The sequence below is a fragment of the Komagataella phaffii genome, chromosome 4 (assembly GCF_000027005.1).
Source record: "Komagataella phaffii GS115 chromosome 4, complete sequence".
In the NCBI taxonomy this organism is placed as follows: domain Eukaryota; kingdom Fungi; phylum Ascomycota; class Pichiomycetes; order Pichiales; family Pichiaceae; genus Komagataella; species Komagataella phaffii.
In genome coordinates, this window is record NC_012966.1 from 1,740,706 (window position 1) to 1,760,591 (window position 19,886).

At 39.5% G+C, this 19,886-nt stretch overlaps 10 protein-coding genes across 10 annotated transcripts; 4 read left to right on the forward strand and 6 right to left on the reverse strand.

The window, feature by feature from the left end:
- Nucleotides 1-119: 119 nt before the first annotated feature.
- PAS_FragD_0022 (uncharacterized protein) lies at nt 120-1,520 on the forward strand (the record flags this gene model as incomplete). Its single annotated transcript, XM_002494320.1, has 1 exon — nt 120-1,520. The coding sequence occupies one exon, from the start codon at nt 120-122 to the stop codon at nt 1,518-1,520; it is 1,401 nt and encodes a 466-aa protein (XP_002494365.1).
- Nucleotides 1,504-3,378, reverse strand: PAS_FragD_0021 (Hypothetical protein; the record flags this gene model as incomplete). The annotated part of the gene is made up of 1 exon (XM_002494321.1): nt 1,504-3,378. The coding sequence occupies one exon, from the start codon at nt 3,376-3,378 to the stop codon at nt 1,504-1,506; it is 1,875 nt and encodes a 624-aa protein (XP_002494366.1).
- A 231-nt stretch (nt 3,379-3,609) lies between these two features.
- Nucleotides 3,610-4,119, forward strand: PAS_FragD_0020 (Hypothetical protein; the record flags this gene model as incomplete). Its single annotated transcript, XM_002494322.1, has 1 exon — nt 3,610-4,119. The coding sequence occupies one exon, from the start codon at nt 3,610-3,612 to the stop codon at nt 4,117-4,119; it is 510 nt and encodes a 169-aa protein (XP_002494367.1).
- Nucleotides 4,120-4,428: 309 nt separating this feature from the next.
- On the forward strand, nt 4,429-8,475 carry PAS_FragD_0019 (uncharacterized protein; the record flags this gene model as incomplete). The annotated part of the gene is made up of 1 exon (XM_002494323.1): nt 4,429-8,475. The coding sequence occupies one exon, from the start codon at nt 4,429-4,431 to the stop codon at nt 8,473-8,475; it is 4,047 nt and encodes a 1,348-aa protein (XP_002494368.1).
- Nucleotides 8,476-9,048: 573 nt separating this feature from the next.
- On the reverse strand, nt 9,049-14,057 carry PAS_FragD_0018 (Catalytic subunit of the SWI/SNF chromatin remodeling complex involved in transcriptional regulation; the record flags this gene model as incomplete). The annotated part of the gene is made up of 2 exons (XM_002494324.1): nt 9,049-13,953; nt 14,013-14,057. The coding sequence occupies 2 exons, from the start codon at nt 14,055-14,057 to the stop codon at nt 9,049-9,051; spliced, it is 4,950 nt and encodes a 1,649-aa protein (XP_002494369.1).
- A 192-nt stretch (nt 14,058-14,249) lies between these two features.
- On the reverse strand, nt 14,250-14,777 carry PAS_FragD_0017 (Hypothetical protein; the record flags this gene model as incomplete). The annotated part of the gene is made up of 1 exon (XM_002494325.1): nt 14,250-14,777. One exon carries the CDS (start codon nt 14,775-14,777, stop codon nt 14,250-14,252), a length of 528 nt encoding a protein of 175 aa, XP_002494370.1.
- A 260-nt stretch (nt 14,778-15,037) lies between these two features.
- On the reverse strand, nt 15,038-16,420 carry PAS_FragD_0016 (TFIID subunit (67 kDa), involved in RNA polymerase II transcription initiation; the record flags this gene model as incomplete). The annotated part of the gene is made up of 1 exon (XM_002494326.1): nt 15,038-16,420. The coding sequence occupies one exon, from the start codon at nt 16,418-16,420 to the stop codon at nt 15,038-15,040; it is 1,383 nt and encodes a 460-aa protein (XP_002494371.1).
- A 97-nt stretch (nt 16,421-16,517) lies between these two features.
- Nucleotides 16,518-17,570, forward strand: PAS_FragD_0015 (Mitochondrial RNA polymerase specificity factor; the record flags this gene model as incomplete). The annotated part of the gene is made up of 1 exon (XM_002494327.1): nt 16,518-17,570. The coding sequence occupies one exon, from the start codon at nt 16,518-16,520 to the stop codon at nt 17,568-17,570; it is 1,053 nt and encodes a 350-aa protein (XP_002494372.1).
- Nucleotides 17,571-18,132: 562 nt separating this feature from the next.
- On the reverse strand, nt 18,133-18,849 carry PAS_FragD_0014 (40S ribosomal protein S6; the record flags this gene model as incomplete). Its single annotated transcript, XM_002494328.1, has 1 exon — nt 18,133-18,849. The coding sequence occupies one exon, from the start codon at nt 18,847-18,849 to the stop codon at nt 18,133-18,135; it is 717 nt and encodes a 238-aa protein (XP_002494373.1).
- Nucleotides 18,850-19,146: 297 nt separating this feature from the next.
- Nucleotides 19,147-19,673, reverse strand: PAS_FragD_0013 (40S ribosomal protein S10; the record flags this gene model as incomplete). Its single annotated transcript, XM_002494329.1, has 2 exons — nt 19,147-19,430; nt 19,622-19,673. 2 exons carry the CDS (start codon nt 19,671-19,673, stop codon nt 19,147-19,149), a joined length of 336 nt encoding a protein of 111 aa, XP_002494374.1.
- Nucleotides 19,674-19,886: the final 213 nt, after the last annotated feature.

Below are 19,886 nucleotides of genomic sequence, written 5' to 3' on the forward strand. Positions count from 1 at the left end.
TCTCTTTGCAGATTTACTCAATATAGCGAAAAAAGGAGACATTCGTTACAAAATATGAAGATAATTCGCCTCATAACTCGATTAATCAAAACAGACGGTCCAGTTCTTCTTTTGGTAGTATGTCAGAATGGCCCTCAGCTTTGGAAAATTTTGTAAGTCATTGTTTCCAGCGTGCCAACATTGAGAGCTTTCCACCCGGCAAAAAAAAAGAACTCCAAAAACAGTTGACGCAAATCATCAATTTAGCAATTCTTGAAAACAAACTTAATTCTAATAACTGGTCCAAACAAAAGCTACCAATATTTGGAGAAGCAAGAGAGTTAGAATTGGAGCAGAAAATGGGAAATGTTTATCCAATTACTGTTTCTAGTCGAAGAAGTGACTTGATGCATCAAGAGGCAGTTCAACCATCTGAGCCTTTAGTTCCCTCCGAAAGCCAACAAAAGAAAAAGTCTAGAGAATTGCGATTTAAGATCACTAAAAAAAGTTCTGTATCACCCGCAAATAAAATACAAGTTGCTTGTGACTTGAATTGTAAACTTGTGGGAACTAACACCTCTATCGAGAAAGATTATTATAGACTTACATCTCATCCGGATCCTTCCATGGTAAGACCTTTGCCTATTTTAAAGAAATCGTTGCAGCATCTTTACGCCAAATATCAAAGTCTAGAACGTTTCAAAGCTCTCAGCAAGGCAGAGTACAGCTATTTTTTGAATCAACTGAAATCCCTAAGGCAAGACCTCACAGTGCAAGACATTCAGAATCAGTTCACTGTTAAAGTTTACGAATTTAATACTCAATTGGCGATTCAAAATGAAGATTTTGGTGAGCTTAATCAATGTTTGACTCAGCTGGCGCAATTGTACACTGTATCAACTATGGGTCATACTTATTACTATTCTGATACTGGCAAATACAACCAAGAGCACAACTGTTTTCTTGCCAAGGATCTTTGTGAGGATCGAAACCATATCAATATGTTCAAATTTACGAGTTATAGAATTTTATATTTTCTTCTCATAGACGCCCCCTGGGAATTGCTAAAAATAAGGCAGGATTTATTCAACCGTGGTCAACAGTATGCAATTCGTCACAACAAATTTCTTTTGAAGTCATTCAAGCTTTCGGATCTCATAACCGCCATGGATTATATTCATATCAAGGACGAATATTCATTCCTCGTGAATATGGACTCAGATGTCTGCAATTTAAGGACAGTGTTTGATGACGAACATATGACTTTGAACCAAGACGACTGGTTTTTCTATAAGATACTCTACCATAAGATTTTCTTACGAGAACAGCTGAAGGCCCTGATAACTATAAGCAAATCTTATCGACAGATATCCCTCTACTACTTGAAAAATCTACTGATGGATTTAGTATTCTTGGAAAAGAATAAGTTATCTCGTTTCATTGAGAATGGTGAGGTATTTAACTGCACGAGCGCAAGATCATTACTGCTTCAAATAGAGAAGAAGCAGCTATCAAAGATAGATATCAAGGGTCAGGTATGAGCAATAAAGGAACAAATAAAAACCTGTTTTGTTCATAGACCCTATTAGACGATTTTACATCTCTCTTTCGGCAGTTTTCTCTCAACTTATCTCTTTTCAGGGATCTTGCTTGTAAAAAGTTTGATAGAAAGTGCTTCTCCAAAAAACAACACCCTTTTGACGATATAATCTCAGCTATTTTTATCACTATGTGTTCCCTTAAATTGGCGAAACAAGGGTGTCGATAAACATTATGAAATATAACATTGGGCATCAGTAGACAGCAATACTCATAAAAAACATCAATAAAACTGTCAAGATCGCCCTCGTGGAGTGCCAAAAACTTGGGCTTCAAGATTTCTAGTTGATGTAAGAGATAGCTCCAGAGCCATCTGTTAATCACAGTTGAGTAGTCTATCGGAGATGACATCGCGTCGTTTATACTGGGTAAAGACGAAAGTGAGACCACGGCGAATATGTTACTAATTGACTGATGAGGAGGCAAGCGGTTCAGGGATTCTAGTAGTGAACGTTGTACTTTATTTAAAAGTTCACTTATTGCACTTTGACATTGTAGAATACGGCCAAGCAGAAGGGTTCTAAGATTGCAGATTTCAAGCTCTTTTGACTTTTGCACAAAAGTTCTGAGGTCAGTGAGTGGACTGATCTCATTTTCATAAATGCCAAACAACTGCAAGTAGTTTGAAACTAACCGGTTTTCAGGAGGTTCAATCAGCGGTAACTTGTCGAGAGACTCAAGTGTTGTGTCACTGAAAGGGCCAAATACTTGTTGGGAAGAAGCTGATAGTGACAAATCAACATGGTCAATATTGCGAATCACAAGCTTTGAGTAATCATCAAAAAAAAGTTCACTAATTCGAAGCAACAATGAATTCGGCTGAATTAGCAAAAGGTCAACTAGTGAAGCTGATTCCTCAAACTGCGATAAAATAGTTTTGAAAAACGAAAATAAACCAGGAACAGATAACTTTGAGGACTGATCAATGTAGGATTTCAAAATGTCTTCAGAGACATCTCGAAGCCAAATGTTGTATAAAGTATCCACACCACCCATCTCAGTGTTAAAAAACGTGGCATCCGCTAAACCGTGGTGCCGCTCATTGATGGCCGCCAACGATGAATACAATTTGTAATTGAGGGTTTGGTCTTTCACCATATTACAGATTTGGATTGTGCAGACTATGTAGGCGAATTTGTGTTTAATATCAAATATGGTCTTCAAATAGTTGAGTCTTTGATGAAAAAACCATTGCATCAACGAAGTGTAATCTCTAAATCTGTTCAAGATAATGACGGAGACCAATCCAACTTCCAACTCCTTAATATCCCTATTTTCCTTAACAATCCGCTCCAACAATAAAGTGTCCAGCGAGACAAATACTCGCTTCAATTGAGTATTGAAAGGTTTACATGAATCTAACTCAGTACCATAAGTATTCAGTATAATGAAATACGTTTCACAAAAATCTAATAAGCTTCCGGTATTATCTGAATTTAGCAGCATGTATTCTAACCGGTACAACCAGTTTTTTAAAAGCAAATTCCTGGTCCTACCACTGTGCTTTAGCACAACTCTTGGAATAGATTTATAGTATGATTTGATACAGTAGTTATTTTCTTTGAAGCAGATAGTTGCTATATTATGATCTAGGTACACACTACTGTTGTTCAATTTGGCTATCTCGTTGGAAATGTTGATTAGATCTCTGTACTTTTCGGCAACCAAATATTTCAATTCAGAATCATGTTGTTGAATTTTTTTTTCCAATTGAACTACCACTTGGTTGATTGCAGAAACATTGAGTTTCTTAAAAAGGAGGTTGGGCGACTTTTCATCAATTAGCGTTGCCGGCACCATAAGCAGGAAGATGGTGGACCTATTCTTGAAAATAATCCGAGATAGAACGCGAAGAAGAATTTAGTCTTGTGCACGACTTTTCTCAAGTCTCTATTATCCGGGTAAATATTGCTTTTGCTATAATCAGGAGCTTGATTACAACTCTAAGGTTTACTCCCATCCCTTATATGATTGATTATCTCCTGATTGAAAACAAAGCACAGTTAACCAACCTTTTACGAAGAAAAAGTAATGCAAGCAGAAGCAACACCAAGCACCAAGAAAGGGAACAATACCTCAGCAGGCACTAAGTTAAGAAAGTGCAAGGAAATTTCTATTCCGCCTCAGCGACCTCTACCTAATGGAACAACTGTTAACTTTGGCAACGGCCCAGTACCAAGTTCGAAGGATCCCAGCAGTACTATAGGGAACAAGAGAAACAACCGAAAAAAGTTATCAAACCAGAAGCAAACGTATGATGTTATATTCAATTCAGACTTGGCTCAACAACAGGTTAAGGGCCAGCAAGATCATTCCTCAATTCTGCCTTCATCAGCCTCTCGTGGGGGTGACCACCGAACTACTCCTAAATCTAGTAAAGAACTAGGCTCCGCAAGACCGAACAGCCTGAAACAGGGTCAAAATCAAGCGAATAAGCAGAGTAGGGCTCCCAGAATTGCCGCTAAACCAACCAAATATGCTGGCTCATCTTTTCACCAGTCTCCGTCCGCCGTGTCGTTACCGAAGCCAAGCTTTCTGTAGTGAAAGTTAATTGTAAATTTAACTAAATGTTCTTATTATATTTTTATTCTACTACTTGTCGCAATCATCAGATTCACTTGGAAGGGTTGTATTTTACATTCTAGTATGGTTCTTGACATTTCAAATCATAACCCAAGGAAATACCGCAGTTCATAATACTGAACTTATTTGTTACATACGGATAGACGATGGACTCGCAGAGGTCATTGGTAAGAGGAAGCTTTTCTAATCGATGAGGATTACAAAAAAAAAAAAAATGCATTCTCCAGGACCTCAACAGGGTGCGAGTTTCTTTATCATTCGGAATTTATGAAGAATATTGGCTCTTTCACAAGAGATCGTGTAGACTCTATGGTCTCTGAATGTTCTTCAGCTTCATCTATTCATGATCAGCTTGTCAATGAGAATGATTACGCTGTCTTTGGTGGTGTTGGAAATGCATCGATTCCATCGTCAATCTCAAGTTTCCACTACACCTATGTGAACAATGGAGACACTGACGTTCCACTTCAAAGCTTAGACGGAAATATCAGAAGAGCTTCTAGTATAGAAAGGAACAGTCGGAGGAGTTCCTCCGTTGATCTTCAGGATAGAGCCAAGTTCCGTTTCTTTGATGTTGATGATATACAGAATGCCCATGGTAGCAGTACCATGGATAGTGGCGAATTTGAAATAGACTATGTCCCATATTGGAATCAAGAGGATGGTAAACATGAAAATGAAGGCCAACGAAGGTTCTTGAATCAAGCAGAATCAAGAACAACACTAGAAGAAAGGGTTCGACTTTTAGCTAGTAATGATATGACCTCGGATTACGGTTCGGGATCTCTTGAAACTCACAGTGCCAATCCACCTGAAAACAAAACAGACGCAAGTAAACATGACGTTTATTTCAGCGATTTCCCTGCAATAACCTCGTTCCAGCGCTTCTACATCGCAGAACAAGATTTGGTAGTAGGGATTGCGGGATACCGTTCAAATTTTTATAAGATTTCTGGTTGCTACGTTTTCTATGCTATAACTTTAGGTTTAGGCTACCTTATCCTTCGATGGTTCCCTAAGTATCAAGTCAGTTTTTCAGGGGATGCATGTCCTTTAGCCAAATCCGACTGGTACGTCGTGGAAACAGAGTATGGAGAGTTAGAGATTTTGAAACCCAAACGTACATGGTACAACAAGCCTCTATCTACATTTTTGAACTTAAAGGAAAGCGAGGGGGATGGGCAAACCGATAGTTCGCAAGACGTACTAGATGAGTTCGTTGGTTCGGAGCATGATCCAATAGTTCCAGTTTTGATCACGCTAAATTACAGATATCTGACTCTGATATATTCTCCAATGGAAGACTTATTTAAAACAAATCGAAATTGGTCTGATGACTGTTGGAAAAGTATTGACTTGGTAGAGAACGGTCTATCTTACGATGTGGTGACTGAACGCCAGACAGTATTTGGACCTAATAGTCTTGATATTCAGGAAAAATCAGTTGGAGGATTATTAATGGACGAAGTGTTGCACCCATTTTATATCTTTCAGATTTTTTCTATTATTTTGTGGCTGCTGGATGACTACTACTATTATGCCTCTTGCATATTTATCATTTCATCTTTAAGCATTATTCAGACCTTGATAGAAACCAAGAAAACTATGAAACGGCTGAGAGATATGTCACATAGTGAATGTGAAGTTCGAGTTTGGAGAAATGGTTTTTGGAAAGAAATCAACTCAAGAGATTTGGTTCCTGGAGATATTATGGAGGTCGATCAGTTCAATTCGTTTCCTTGTGACGCTATCTTGATTTCTGGCAGTATCATAGTCAACGAGTCCATGTTGACAGGAGAATCAGTTCCCGTTAGCAAGAAACCGATCCCTCTAGATTGCATGCAAGTTTTGGTTCATGAATTGAAAAACCAAAAAATATCAAGCACACTTTCCCGGTCTTTTTTGTATTGTGGAACTAGAATAGTCAAATCATCAAGACTGAAACTGGATCAACCTGCTATGGCTTTGGCTGTAAGAATTGGCTTCAACACCACGAAAGGTTCATTGGTCCGATCAATGCTTTTCCCTAAACCAGTTGGATTCAAATTATACAATGACTCCTTCAAGTACATTGGGTTTATGGCTCTAACTGCTATGTTTGGCTTCATTTACTCAATTTTGAACTTCCTCAAATTACGACTGGATCGTGGTGTCATTATTTTAAGGGCGCTGGATATAATCACAATCGTGGTGCCTCCAGCTTTGCCCGCAACCCTGACAATTGGCATTTCTATAGCATTGAGCCGTTTGCAAAAGAGGAAGGTATTCTGTATTTCACCTGCGAGGATAAATATTGCTGGTCAGCTGAACATTCTCTGTTTCGATAAAACAGGGACTCTTACTGAGGACGGTCTTGGTATCTTAGGTGTTCACGTAGTTTCTTCAGATGTTAATTTCGGTGCGATGATTAAGACTGGCGACGAGTTGCACAGGATGGGAATCGAACGCTCAAGGAAAAATTTTTTGCTCTTAACATCAATGGCAACTTGCCATTCTTTGCACAATGTGGATGAAGAACTGGTGGGAGACCCTCTCGATTTCAAGATGTTTGAGTTTACGGGCTGCAAACTTATAGATGACATCAATGATCCCTTTCTGAAAAAATTTCAAAACCAACTTGAGGAGAACGTCACTTTGTGCAAAATAGATGATACCAAGGAAGTCATTGTCTTGAAACAATTCGATTTTGTTTCTGATCTAAGAAGAATGTCGGTGGTTGTAACGCTCTTGGATACAGAAGAATGTTTTTCTCTTGTGAAAGGAGCACCTGAAATTATCATCACTTTATGCCGACAGGAATCGCTGCCATCAAACTATGAAGAGCTACTGGACCATTATACACATAATGGATACAGGGTGATCGCTATTGCAGCTAAAAGATTGTGTACTTCGATTGACGAATTGCTTTTGAAAAACATTCTGAAAAACCGAAGTATTGTTGAGGCGGAGTTGGAATTTCTGGGGTTCATTATCTTTGAAAATAAGCTAAAGTCATCTACGACATCCACCCTGCAATTGTTACATGAAGCCAATTTGCGGACCGTAATGTGTACAGGTGACAATATTTTAACCGCTATTAGTGTTGGTAGAGAATGTGAGATTCTTCGTTCAAAATCCAAACTATTTGTTCCGCAGTTGATTGAGTCTGAAGAGGGCACTGACGGATTGGATGTCTTATGGAGAGATATCAATGACTCAGAGAGTATTCTAGATTCAACTACACTCGTCCCCTTAGAGCCAAATTCTGATGACTACCAGCTAGCCGTAACTGGTGATGTTTTCAAGTATCTTTTAACTTCTGATTCAATATCTGAATCTACCCTAGAGAGAATGCTAATCAAGACCGGAGTTTTCGCTAGAATGTCCCCTGATGAAAAGCATGAACTAGTGGAACAATTACAAAAATTAGATTACAGTGTTGGATTTTGCGGAGATGGCGCTAACGACTGCGGTGCATTAAAAGCTGCTGATATCGGAATTTCATTGAGTGAAGCAGAAGCATCTGTGGCCGCACCTTTTACATCTCAGAACTTTGAGATTTCGTGTGTGCTAGACGTTATCAAAGAAGGGAGAGCGTCATTGGTAACCAGCTTTTCTTGTTTCCAGTTTATGTCGTTGTATTCTGCAATTCAGTTCATCACGGTGTCGATTATGTATCACCGCGGCTCTAACTTGGGGGATTTTCAGTTTCTTTATATTGATTTGCTTCTGATCCTTCCTTTAGCGATATTTATGTCATGGTCTAAGCCATATCATTTGGTTTCAAAGAAGAGGCCTTCTGCAAACTTAGTTTCCCCAAAAATTTTGATTAGCCTTCTAGGGAACATTCTCATACTACTAGCATTCCAACTCACCGTTTGGCGCCTTGTTCAGTTGCAACCTTGGTACATTCAGCCGGTCCCCGGAAACGATGATGATGTGCAATCTTCAGAAAACTCTGTTTTATTTGAGTATTCCAACTATCAGTATATTTTGGTGTCTGTTGTTTTAACTGCTGGTCCTCCTTATAGAGAACCAGTAGATGACAACAAACCTTACATTTGGAATGTCATGCTCGCAGCAATTTGTTCGACTGTGATAATGTTTATTCCTTCCAGTTCTTATTTGGGGAATCTTTTGCAATTAACTGACATCTCTGTCTCTTTTGCTCTCTTTATTGTTGTTTTCGGTGGCATCAATTTCATTACATTATACATTGCTAACAGGATATTTTTCCCATGCATCTCACAGTGCTACAAAAGATATTTCAGAAAGGGAAAAAGTTCAAAAAAATTCAAAATCCTGGAGAAAGAGTTCAAGTACTGCCAAGTCTAACTATTTCTGTAAGGTAAAAGCGATAACAAATATTTTTCTGATGTCACCATTTCGTTCGCAAGAAGCGCTCAACACAGCTTTTGTAGGCAAGGTACTGTCTCATACAGACATCCTTGTTCATGTTCTGATAGTGTTTCGTGATGCAACTCCCATACTCTTGTGCCTCTAGGGGGCATTTTGCTGAGATTTCGACAAATTTGTGAGTACTTTGTTTCAGCGTCTTGTTCCAAGACATATTGATGTTGAAAGTGATCGGAAGGCAAGCAGGAAAATGATACGCTGGAAAACCCCAACACCACTTTATCAACCTTATTGTATCAATCAAATGTTCCCGAATATCGTTACGTGTGAAGTCTGCATTTTATGTCGTTGCTGGGGCGATTGCTTTAGTCGTACTCTCCTATGTTCTTTTATAATATTCATTCTGCTAGGTAGGAGGAATAGTTTTCTCTATCTGGGCCGCAATTTGGTACCTAAACACTTTATACTACATCAGCTCATTGAAGCTGGCTCAATTTTTCAAAGATTAAGTCCCTTCAGCGAGGCTATATATCTCATTATGTGGCATAATTTTTACTCTTTCAAGGGCTGTGCATTAGGAACACGTCCAGACGACTCGAAATCTGTAGTCGCAGTGTCGCTTAATATAGATGAATCAGAGATCCCTTCATTATCATTGAGCTTTGAAACGTACTTGGCAGTGGAGGTACGCGGGGGACTATCTTCTTTGAACCTTGGCATAAATGCTGTCTCTAACTGTTGATTGTCACCAGTAAAATTATTTTCAACCTTGCTTGTATCTTTTGGGGTTTGAGACATTTTGCTGATACCAAGCATTGAATCCAGATTGCTAAAATCAATGGTAGAGTTCCCGGTGATCTCCCTATATTTCAAAAGAGCCTGTCCTTCCAACAATTCTGCATCATTGTAGACAACTGAATTCTCTTCATTGTAGGTGCGGGCATTATTAAACATCAGGTGGATATCGTTCATGAATTCTTCCAAAGAAACGTAGACTAGTCGACTGATTCGCTTCTTGATAACATCAAACGCAATGGGGTACTTGATTAAAATGTAGTAATCGGGATAAAGCCGCTTGGGGGGTTTCGTCAAAAAGATGACACTCAAGTTACGACCATCTTTCATATACTGTAAAAGATGGTTATTGATTGCAGTGATATTGTCCTGCAACTGTTGTCTCTCACGGTTGTCTAAAACCGGTAATGTCGAGAACAAATGTCTAGAAAGAGGGACATTGAAGCCTGGCTTCAATTTTCCCTTGGTACGTCCAGCATCTTTTGGCTTGAGAGTTCGAATTTTTGCGACTTTCATAGGCTTATTATCACTCTTATGTTTCTTGCGGACATCGACGACATTAGTTTCGGCTTCCAAGTCATTCAGTTCACGCTTTGTGCCACCTTCTGTAAATGTGAGGCCGTCATCTGTTGCCTTTCCCTTACTTTTTCTTCCGGGTTCAGGTCCATCGTTATCATCTTCAGAATCCTCTAGCTGACGTAGCCATTGCTCCTCCGTCATGTTATCATCGTAGTGCATCATCTTGCGTTCCCTGTTTCCTCTACCATAAATATCAATATCCTCATTCTTCTGCATGAACAAGTCGGGATCCTGGCTGTAAACTTCAGGCAATTCCGCTTCAGTGAAGAGCCTGGGCAAAATCTTCGTCTCTTCTACTCTATCCTTGTCCAATTGTTGGAATTTTCTTAGTTCAGTATCATCTCTAGCTAATAACTGATTTAGCTCGTCATCATCCATATCGTCATCGAATTCAGAGTCCGATTTTTTACTCTCTCCAGCTTCTAACAATTGCCTCAAAATAGCTTCTTGTTCTTCTGCAGTAGATTTGTTATCAAATCGACCTGCTTGAATAACTTTTCCGTCAATATCCAACTTTTCATACGCCTTACTCAAGATGACTTCCTCAATCGAATCTTCTGTAATTAACCGAAGAATCCGCACCTCATTCTTTTGGCCAATACGATGAGCTCTATCTTGAGCTTGTAAGTCCTGATGAGGATTCCAATCACTGTCGAAAATAATAACGGTATCTGCAGTCTGCAAGTTCAAACCCAAGCCACCAGCTCTTGTAGATAACAAAAATGCAAAGTAATCTGAGCCTTCAGCATTGAACAGTCGTAACATGTCCTGTCTGTCATCAGACTTGGTCGCTCCATCTAATCTTAGATATTTCATATCCCTGAGCCTCAAAAAGTCTTCCATGATATCCATAATCTGAGTCATTTGAAAGAAAATTAGTACTCTGTGCCCAGTGGCCTTAAACTTGGGCAAAATTCTGTCAAGCAACTCAAACTTTCCACTGACACGCCAGATATTATTATTGGTCTCTCTGGTGGGATTTATCAAATTTTCTACTTCTTCGAAAACGAAAGGATGATTACAGATCTTTCTCAGCTGCATAAGCTTGTTATTTAAGCCCTTTACACCAATTGGTTTCTTTGATTCATCGCCAACAAAGAGTTGGTTGTATTTGAGCATTTGCTCATACAATTTAATCTGCAAAGCTGACGATTTGCATTTGACGACTTTTTCGATTTTTTCTGGTAAATCCTTTTCAACGTCTTTTTTCAGGCGCCTCAATAAAAACGGTCTCAATACTTTGTGCAGTCTTCTAATGACCAAAAGAGTTTCTTCTTCCGATAAGGCTATTTTATCATGAGAACCAGTATTTGCAAAAGGGGTATTGAACCATTCATCAAAAGATTTCACAGAATTGAAAATTTTGGGTAAAACAAAGTTTAAAAGTGCCCAAAGTTCAGGAAGGCTATTTTGAAGTGGTGTCCCCGTAAGAATTAGCCTATAATCCGAGTGATAGTACTGGGTTAAAGTTGACGATAGTTTGCTATTGGCATTCTTCATTCTATGCCCTTCATCGATTATCATATGCACCCATTTCACTTTGCTCAGTAAAGGCCTATCCTTAATGATGTACTCATAGGTGGTCAGCAGAACCTGAAACTTTTTCGCCCTAATATCAGCCTGAACAGTTTTCCTGAACTGGGGATTGCCCTTGTAGGTTATTTTCTTTAGCGAAGGAGCCCATTTGTCAAACTCAGAATTCCAATTGGTTAACGTCGACAAAGGAACGATCACTAAAAAGGGGCCCGGTATGTTTTTTTTCTCTACTAAATAAGTGAGCAAAGAAATGGTCTGAATCGTCTTGCCTAGACCCATTTCATCAGCTAAAATACCATTCAGTTTGTTATTAAACAGTGATACCATCCATTGCAAACCTTTCACCTGGTATTCTTTTAGAACCCCTCCCACCAATATCGTTGGCTGTTTGGTAATTTCTTCCTTAATTTTATGAGCAATGCTATAATAGTCGGTGCTTGAGTCGTTATTGTCTTTTGCGTCAAGATTGTCATCCATATATGTAGATCCCCCTCCGAGAAAAAGTTTAGATTCTTGTTGTTGGTCTTTTACTGCCTGGGCCAAAGAGTCCAGAAAACTGTTTGTCTGCTTTAGAAGATGTGTAATTCTTGCATCTTTCGTCTGATCCAATAACTTGATGTAGGTTTCCTCATCATTAGCTTTTAAAGCTTGCAGCCGTTGCCTAGCATTCTTTTCTATCCTTTTTTGCTCATCTCTTTCGACTAACGAATGAAAATGATATATAAGTTTTCCCATCTTGGAACGTCTTTCTTTCATAGTCATTCTACAATCCTTTAGATATTTGGAGGATTCGATGATATTATCTAGCTTTTTGATCTGTTTGGTTTGCTCCATCTGCACAGCAAGAGACTGTTGCTGAACATACAAGTTGTTCGTAACCACAGCATCATCAATAGATACTTTCCGAGTTTTAGAAAGAAAATTAGGATGGTTGTTGATTAGTAAAGAGTTTTGATGATGGGTAATGGATAGAATGTGGCCTCTCAAGGCCTTCTGGAGAGGAAGTAGCATGATGGCATCAAGTTCAAGCTCCAAACCTCTCAAAGCAGTTTCATTATGAAAATTCGATTCCATTCGCATTTTCTCTAATGAGTCCTTATAATAGTCAATGCTCAAGCTATGAAGAAGGTCATATGTTTCTCTTGCAGCAGATGTGTTGATCACTGGAGGATGGACACTTGGTAATAACATGCTTGACCTGTGGCTTGCTAAAGATTCGAATGGAATCGAGCCCTTCGGAGGGGCAAACGGGACAGTAAAACTGTCTACTTTCACAGTGGGATCATGCACTTGCACAATATTCAAAACTGTGGGCATTTTTTTTGTGAGTTCAGATATAGATACAGGTGGAGTGTCTGGAGGAAACATTTTCAGGATCAAGGGTGTAGAAGTGTTTGCCACTCTAGCAACCTCTTGACCCGATTGTGGAATGAGTTGTGTTGTCATTTGAGAATTGGGAAATTGTGGTGACGATATGTTAGGCTGTGTTTGTATGTGTTTCTGCTGGAGAAGATATGGTTGCTTAGGAGTTTTGCTTGCAGTAAGTGATGAATCCCTTTTCCCTTTAAATCCCACGCTCTTATCAGTCTGAGAGCCTTTACCAATTGATGCTGGATGGCCGACAGGTGCCTGGGAATAATTTTGCAATTGACTAACATTCTGTGGCAAATTCTGGGATATCGATTGTTGCATCGATTGGTTAAAACCGTGCTCCTTGAATGCATCCTGAGAATGCTCTAAATCTGTTTTGACACCTCTAGACTTTGTATTCTCCACTGGTGTATTGACTCGTTGCTTCAGTTGATTATAGGCAGTCGAAAGAACTTGTCGCACCTCAGGAGGCAGCTGTTGATTCTTTGCTAATCCCCGGAATGCGGTAAGCTGCGCCTTCAAAAGAAACGATTGCTGTGAATTGAAAATTGTAGTCGCATTCATACTGCTAGTAGCTACTTGAGGTTGCTTTTGCTCTTGCTGGTGGTCTTGGTCCTGCCGTATAGTGTTATAATTTTGGCCAGAAAAAGTTTCGGGTGGCAGTTGATTATTGGGCAAATACGCTTGTAAAGGATTAACAACAGAGGAGGCACTTTGGGTCTGGTCATAGGCAGTGGAGTGTATATCAGAAGATGTAGTACTTGAGAACCGCTTTTCTTGCTCTTGGACATGAGGTAATACATCAGAGAAACTTGGCTCTTGCATTGAAAACTGTGACCCTGGCTGAACTGGTTTTTCGGATTTATTGGTCAGTACTTGTTGCATTGAATGATCGAGGTCCTCTGGTTTTTCTAGGTGGTCTAATTGATCTGATAGTTCAGATTGCTCAACTTGTTCCTCCTTTTGTGTTTGTCCTTGGCCCAAATTGTGCTCTTGCTGCCGCTCCAGAAAGCGATGTGTACCTTCTCCATATGATTGGTCAACTATATGAGACTCTTGCTGATTTGTTGTGTTGTCCTTGTTTTTGGCTGCGAACGTCAAGTACTTGGTCAACTGTATATATTCTGGGTAACTAGTTGCCTGTTGGCCATATTGCTGATTCATTTGAAGCCAGCGCTAAAAGATACATGTTAATATTCGAATGGTTAAAAAAATAATTCAGAAAAAATACGAACATTGTAAGCCTGATTCACTTCTGAGGTTAATTGTTCACGGTCCATTTGTTGCTAGATAAGACTTGGCTATGACAATACTGTATGTATACTCTGACAAATGGCAAATTGTCTGTGCACTACAACTCAATATTGATTACGTAAGTTAAGCTCATATAGCTATAATATTACAATGCCAGAAATTTTGTAGCTGTAGCTACAGACAGTAAAATCTTTCAGCTCAAAGGACAATGAAATGTGTCACATGCTATCGGGTTCCTGGTACGCTGGCAAGTCCTCTTCTTCTATACCTGCTGATCTTCCTGCTTCAATAAATAACGTTTCAAACTCCTTAACAAACTCAACAAAACCTCCCTCATTGAATACAATCTCCAGCGAACAATGATGTGTCTGATTTGAAGCTAGAGGCAACCCACATTCCAAAGGATTGACTACTATAAAGCTGCATCTCCATCTGGTAGGCCCAATCCATGGAGTTACTAATTCAGATTGAGTGATAGTCCTATACGGCAAATTAAAACTTTGAAAGTCGCCACCTCGTAGAGCACTTGTTATCATCAGAACTCTTTTATTGGTGACGTAAACGTTTCCTACGGCTTTGAGGAAATTTCGTCTCATCAAAGAGTGTGGAATTGTAATTTGTAAACTAGTCCTATCTGGTGAACGATAAACTACCAGTTCGCCTGGAAGCGGAATAAACGGCAAACTGCTGTCATTAGACGTATCAGATGTCATGCTATCATTTAGGATCACACAGTTCAGAGACATTACTTACTTTTGCCCTGGAATTGTTGGAACCTAGAAGAGAACGATCTAGCACGGTGGTACTAGTTATCACTGTGCACGCAGTCGCTTCCGCGAAGTGAGGAACAGTAGTTCCAAGAACTAGATGAAGCTACAGACTGGATATTGGCCTTCCAGTATTGAGATCCAACGGAAATTAAGCTAGTACATTTCCAAGAGGAAAGAAGGGTCCATAAAAACTGAAGCGTTTCGATACTCAACTGTTGAAACTATACTTGTATCGTCTAGAATAAATCTTCCATGTCATCATCGTCATCTTCATCCCCATCCTCATCATCATCCTCATCCTCATCCTCATCCAATTCTCTTTGTTGATATATATTATGGGATGTGACATTGCTGTTATTTTGTTGTTCTTTTTGTTCCATCTCAACTTGTCTCAGTTTGGTTTCAAGTTCTGCCTTTAGCCTACCGATCACATCAGAGATTCTGTTCTTCATTATCGGATTGCTTGCTTTGTTAAAATCACTCTGTTTCAAGCCAATCGTAGCCTGTAACTCCTCAATTTCTTCCTTAATAATTTGAGTGTGTGTGAGTCTCTCATCGATTCCAGCTCTCTGGCCAGAGATAATTTCCTTTCCTCCAACGACTTCTTCATCGTCGTCATCTTCATCGTCTTCTGTCTCTTCTGTTTCCTCTTCTGCTTCTTCTTCTCCCTCTTCTACTTTTGCTTCTGCAGAGCACACCCGCTTCAGCTCAAAAGTCTCTTCATCCTCGTCATCCTCCTCCTCCTGCTCGTAGAAACGAACGTGGGCATCGCTGTCATTCGTCTTTCGGCCTCCCTTCGACCGCTGTTGAGGATTCAACGGTGTGTCTGACTGCTGCTGAAATGCTTGTTCTAGCTCTAGTTCTAAGTCTTCATTGTCTTCTACATCAAGGTGGCCCCTTACAGTAAATTCCTTTGTATTCGGTGTACTAGCATCTGCGTCAAAGGAAGGAATCGTACCGGCCTCCGTATCAACTAGCTCGTACTTACTGGCTTCAGCTTCCTCGTCTAAACGAAACAATTCATCCACCTGCTCTTCGATAATTTGAAAAACTTTACTGGTCATTCTCTTATCAAAACGTTTCTTTACGCCTCGCAAAGGAGGTGTCAATCCATCATCAAACGTTTCGCTAGCCGTCAGTTGAATATCCAAGTATTCAGATTCGTATTTCAGTTCCTTGATGACAAGTAGAATCTGCGAGACATCCATGGTCTTGAATATATTCTTTCTGTCAATCGTTTTATGGATTTCTACCATTGTTGGCAAGTCCACCAATTTGGCCCCATATAATCTGTCTTTCAATCGCAAGACAGCTCTTCTCTTATCTTTCCACTGAAGGCTGATCTCACTAAAATCTCCCTGCTCCACACACTTTTTGACATATTCTAAAGAGTAGTCGTTAGGTACTATACGCATCACTATGGCCTCTTCGGTGGTAGGATCATCCTCCCTGTCTGGATCCTCTGAGTCATATCCATCTCCTGCTATTCTTGTTGGCTTGACCCTAATTCTAGGAATAACTGTAGACTCAGGTTTATTTATTGGAGGTTTTACCTTGATCTTTGGCCTTCTTTCTACTGTATTCTGTTTCTTGTCTGTGTGCAGCTTGAGTTTAATCATACTTAATCGTGCGAGGATGATCAAAAAGAATACTATTTGAACTCAATGTTCTAAATCGCGCCCATAAACTGTTCTTGCTTTGATCTATATCTATACAATGTCCAAGTGGACCAAGTTTTTCAAAGATCAGACTTTGAATTATTACTATGGCTTTAAATATTTAGCCTACAGTGAAAGCTTGAATTCTAAGATTATCAAAAAACTACGTTTAAATGAAACTTACGATCCTAATAGGTTTTATCTGCTGGACCTATATCCAACTAGGGGAACGATGTCCCTCAGTTTAAACCAAATGTTACTTCCTATTAGACATGTACTGATGGATAATCACAATAAATATCAGGACCTATTGCAGTCTTTGAAGGAGGCATACTGTCGAGGAGACTCAATGGTAGTTTCTAGGAAAGACCCCTTTTCATGGGAATCCTACCTGGAACTGATAGACGATGAACAAGTGATTTCACCGAGAATAGAAAAAGAAAGCAAATCAGTCAACAAAAGTTTACTGGTTCATGCTAATTTGTCGAATGATGCGGGATATGGACTACTTGTACAATGGCTTGGATGTTGTGCCCGTAGAAATTGGCTTCAGAAGTATGGGAATGTTAGAATGCTGATTTGGGTAACTGCGTCCACTGCTAGTCACTTGCTTACGGAAATAGGATCATCGAAACGTCGAAGAAACGCATTGAACATGGAGGCATTTACAAACTCCACTTTAGTAGCTATTTCCGAAAGCTCAAGGAAAGTTATTGGTGAGGACATTTTTAGCAAGTATGCTCCATTGGTTTTTGATGACAAATTAGTCTGCCATTCTGTTTCGCATGATAGTGACCTGGCACTCATAGATATACAGCCGTCCAACAACATTGTGACTGCCGAACAAACAGCAGCGCAAATCGTGGACCTAGATGTTTGGGAATACGTCGTCAAGCAGCTTTTTATTCAGCCTAGATTAACTATGGAATATAATATACCAATGTTAGCAGCTGGGGCAGGAGATTTTATTCTCCCTCGTCTGTCTGCACGAACTAGAAACAAGAGCACCGTTGACCTAACACCAAACGATATGTTGGAAATTGTTAAGCTTTTTAGTTTATGGCCTTTCAAACCCGACATTAAGTTAGAATTTGTAGAAGAAGAATTTTAAGACTGAGCAGACAGAATCGACAAAAGGTAAGAAATAGAAGAATGGCTACATACAAAATAGCAGAGTAACGAATATGCTAAACAGAATGGTACTTGGTCCCCCTCCAGTTAATTTATCGTAACCATAAAAACATCAGTGGATCAATCAGACAGGTGACTTACGTTCTATTCATTGGACCCGTTAAAGTCCTAACATTAGAGATGCCAGAAAAACATATATCAGATATTCATCATACGATCCACGTTCGAAGTTGATGTGGTTTAACAATAAATGAATAAGGTGAAAATTTAAGCCTACAGCATTTCAGTTCCAAGTACAACAACTGTTGGACAAAGAGTCGAACATGACTATGCAAGAGGAAGGGAGAAAAAAAATTTAAGAGAAGGACGAAAAATGGACGAAAAATAATCCAAATCCTTGAACTCTTTGTTGTAAGTACACGCTGATTGTTTTAGACCTCCAGCCTAAACTTAGCTTGCTCAGAAGATCTAAACTACTTTATACAGTATTTGTTACATCTCTGCATTAGCATTCCTAGTTATTATTTTAGCACATAGTTTATTTAAGCTTCAGCTCTCAAAGAGGAAGCTCTTCTTTTCTTGATCTCAGCCTTCTCCGCATTCCGTTGGTGGATTTTTTCAGCTAGCAGCTTGGCATATTCAGCGGCAGCATCCTTTTGTCTTCGTGCATTCTCGTATTTCAGCTCTCTCAAGTGCTGTTTTCTCTGAATACGCTCTGGAGTGATCAATCTTTGAATCTTAGGTGCCTTTGTGTAGGTCTTGTCACCTTTCACAACCTCACGCCTGATGACAAATTGCCTCACATCATCTTCCTTCGTCAAACCAAAAAACTTTCTAATATTGTTAGCTCTCTTGGGCCCAAGTTTTTTCGGAACCTGAGCATCTGTAAGACCCTCAATCTGTTGCTCTCCTTGTCTGACTACTACCAAAGATAAAACAGATAAATCAGCAGCAACAATGCAGCCTCGTACCGATTTTCTTTTGCGTTCTCCAACTCTTCTTGGTCTGTAGCAGGAGTGACCCTTGGACAATAGCAATCTGACTCTGGTTGGATGCATGACTCCTTGCTTCATAGGGAAACCTTGTTTATCGTTACCACCAGTGATCTTGAAGACGTAGCCTTTGAACTCGTCAGAAACTGAATCCCCTTCCACTTCTTGCCCCATACGTTTCTCGTAAAAAGCTTGAAGCTTGTGCTCATCATCTATCTCAATACATTTCTGTGTCCCATTGGCTGGGAAGGCAATGTTCAATTTCATCTTGGATACCTATGAGATTGAGATTTTCAAATTCAGAATCAGAATGTTGTACGAAAAAATTTGACAAGCGCGAAGGAAAGCAAAAATTATTCAGTATGACCTATAGTATATCACGTGCCTACACCCTAGGCATAATGTTAGGACGTTCAGTAATTTACATATATCATATCACATATGCTATCTTTACATGCACTATGTCAGGTAGCCTTGGCTTTGAGAGCTGCAATGACTGATTGGATAACTAGAGTGAAATAAATTCTCAATTCGTATCTGCAAACTTTCTATTCCTTACACACCTTAGTTACGAGTAAATCTTCTTTCACCACCGCGTCTGGGGAGACGCTCGGGTACGGGCTCCTGTAACAATGTTTTTGGCACAATACCCTCTGGGATGTTGAGATATTCACGAAGATACTCAAGTCCATCATCAGTCAAGGAGTAGTAGTAGTATTGCCATGAAAATTGTGTCTTCACATATCCTTTTGAAGTCAAAGATTGCAAGGCTTTGATAACGTAAAGGTTCTTAGTACCAATCTCCTCATGTTGAATTTCAAAATCTTTCTTTGCAACAACAACTCCCTCTACAAATGTTAATAACAGTCCAGGCAAATGACAACAAGACAAACTAAATAACTCTGAGGTATAAATTGGCGTCACTGGACTTAGGAGAAGAAATCCCATACTGAATATGCTTGAGCGATTACGACTTTCCTAATCCTTCTAATCACACAATTTACCCCCTATTACTAAAGTGAAGTTGAGTGGTACATACCTTGGAATAAGTGCTGGTGGATCTTTTTACGGTCTTCCTTTGGAATAAGCATCTTGTGTAACCTTTTTGTTTGAAAAACTTTTCAGAACGAAAGTCTAATACGATTGTAGTTTGGAATGAATCGAGGATCGCGAATACTATTGCCCGTGGTAAGCATGCAAGATGTGCAACATCTAGTAATCAATCCCTACACCATTTTCTGTTAGCCCTTCTATTAGTCACATGATGCCTGTGTCTTTTTTCTGTATTCGAAAGCAGATCTCAT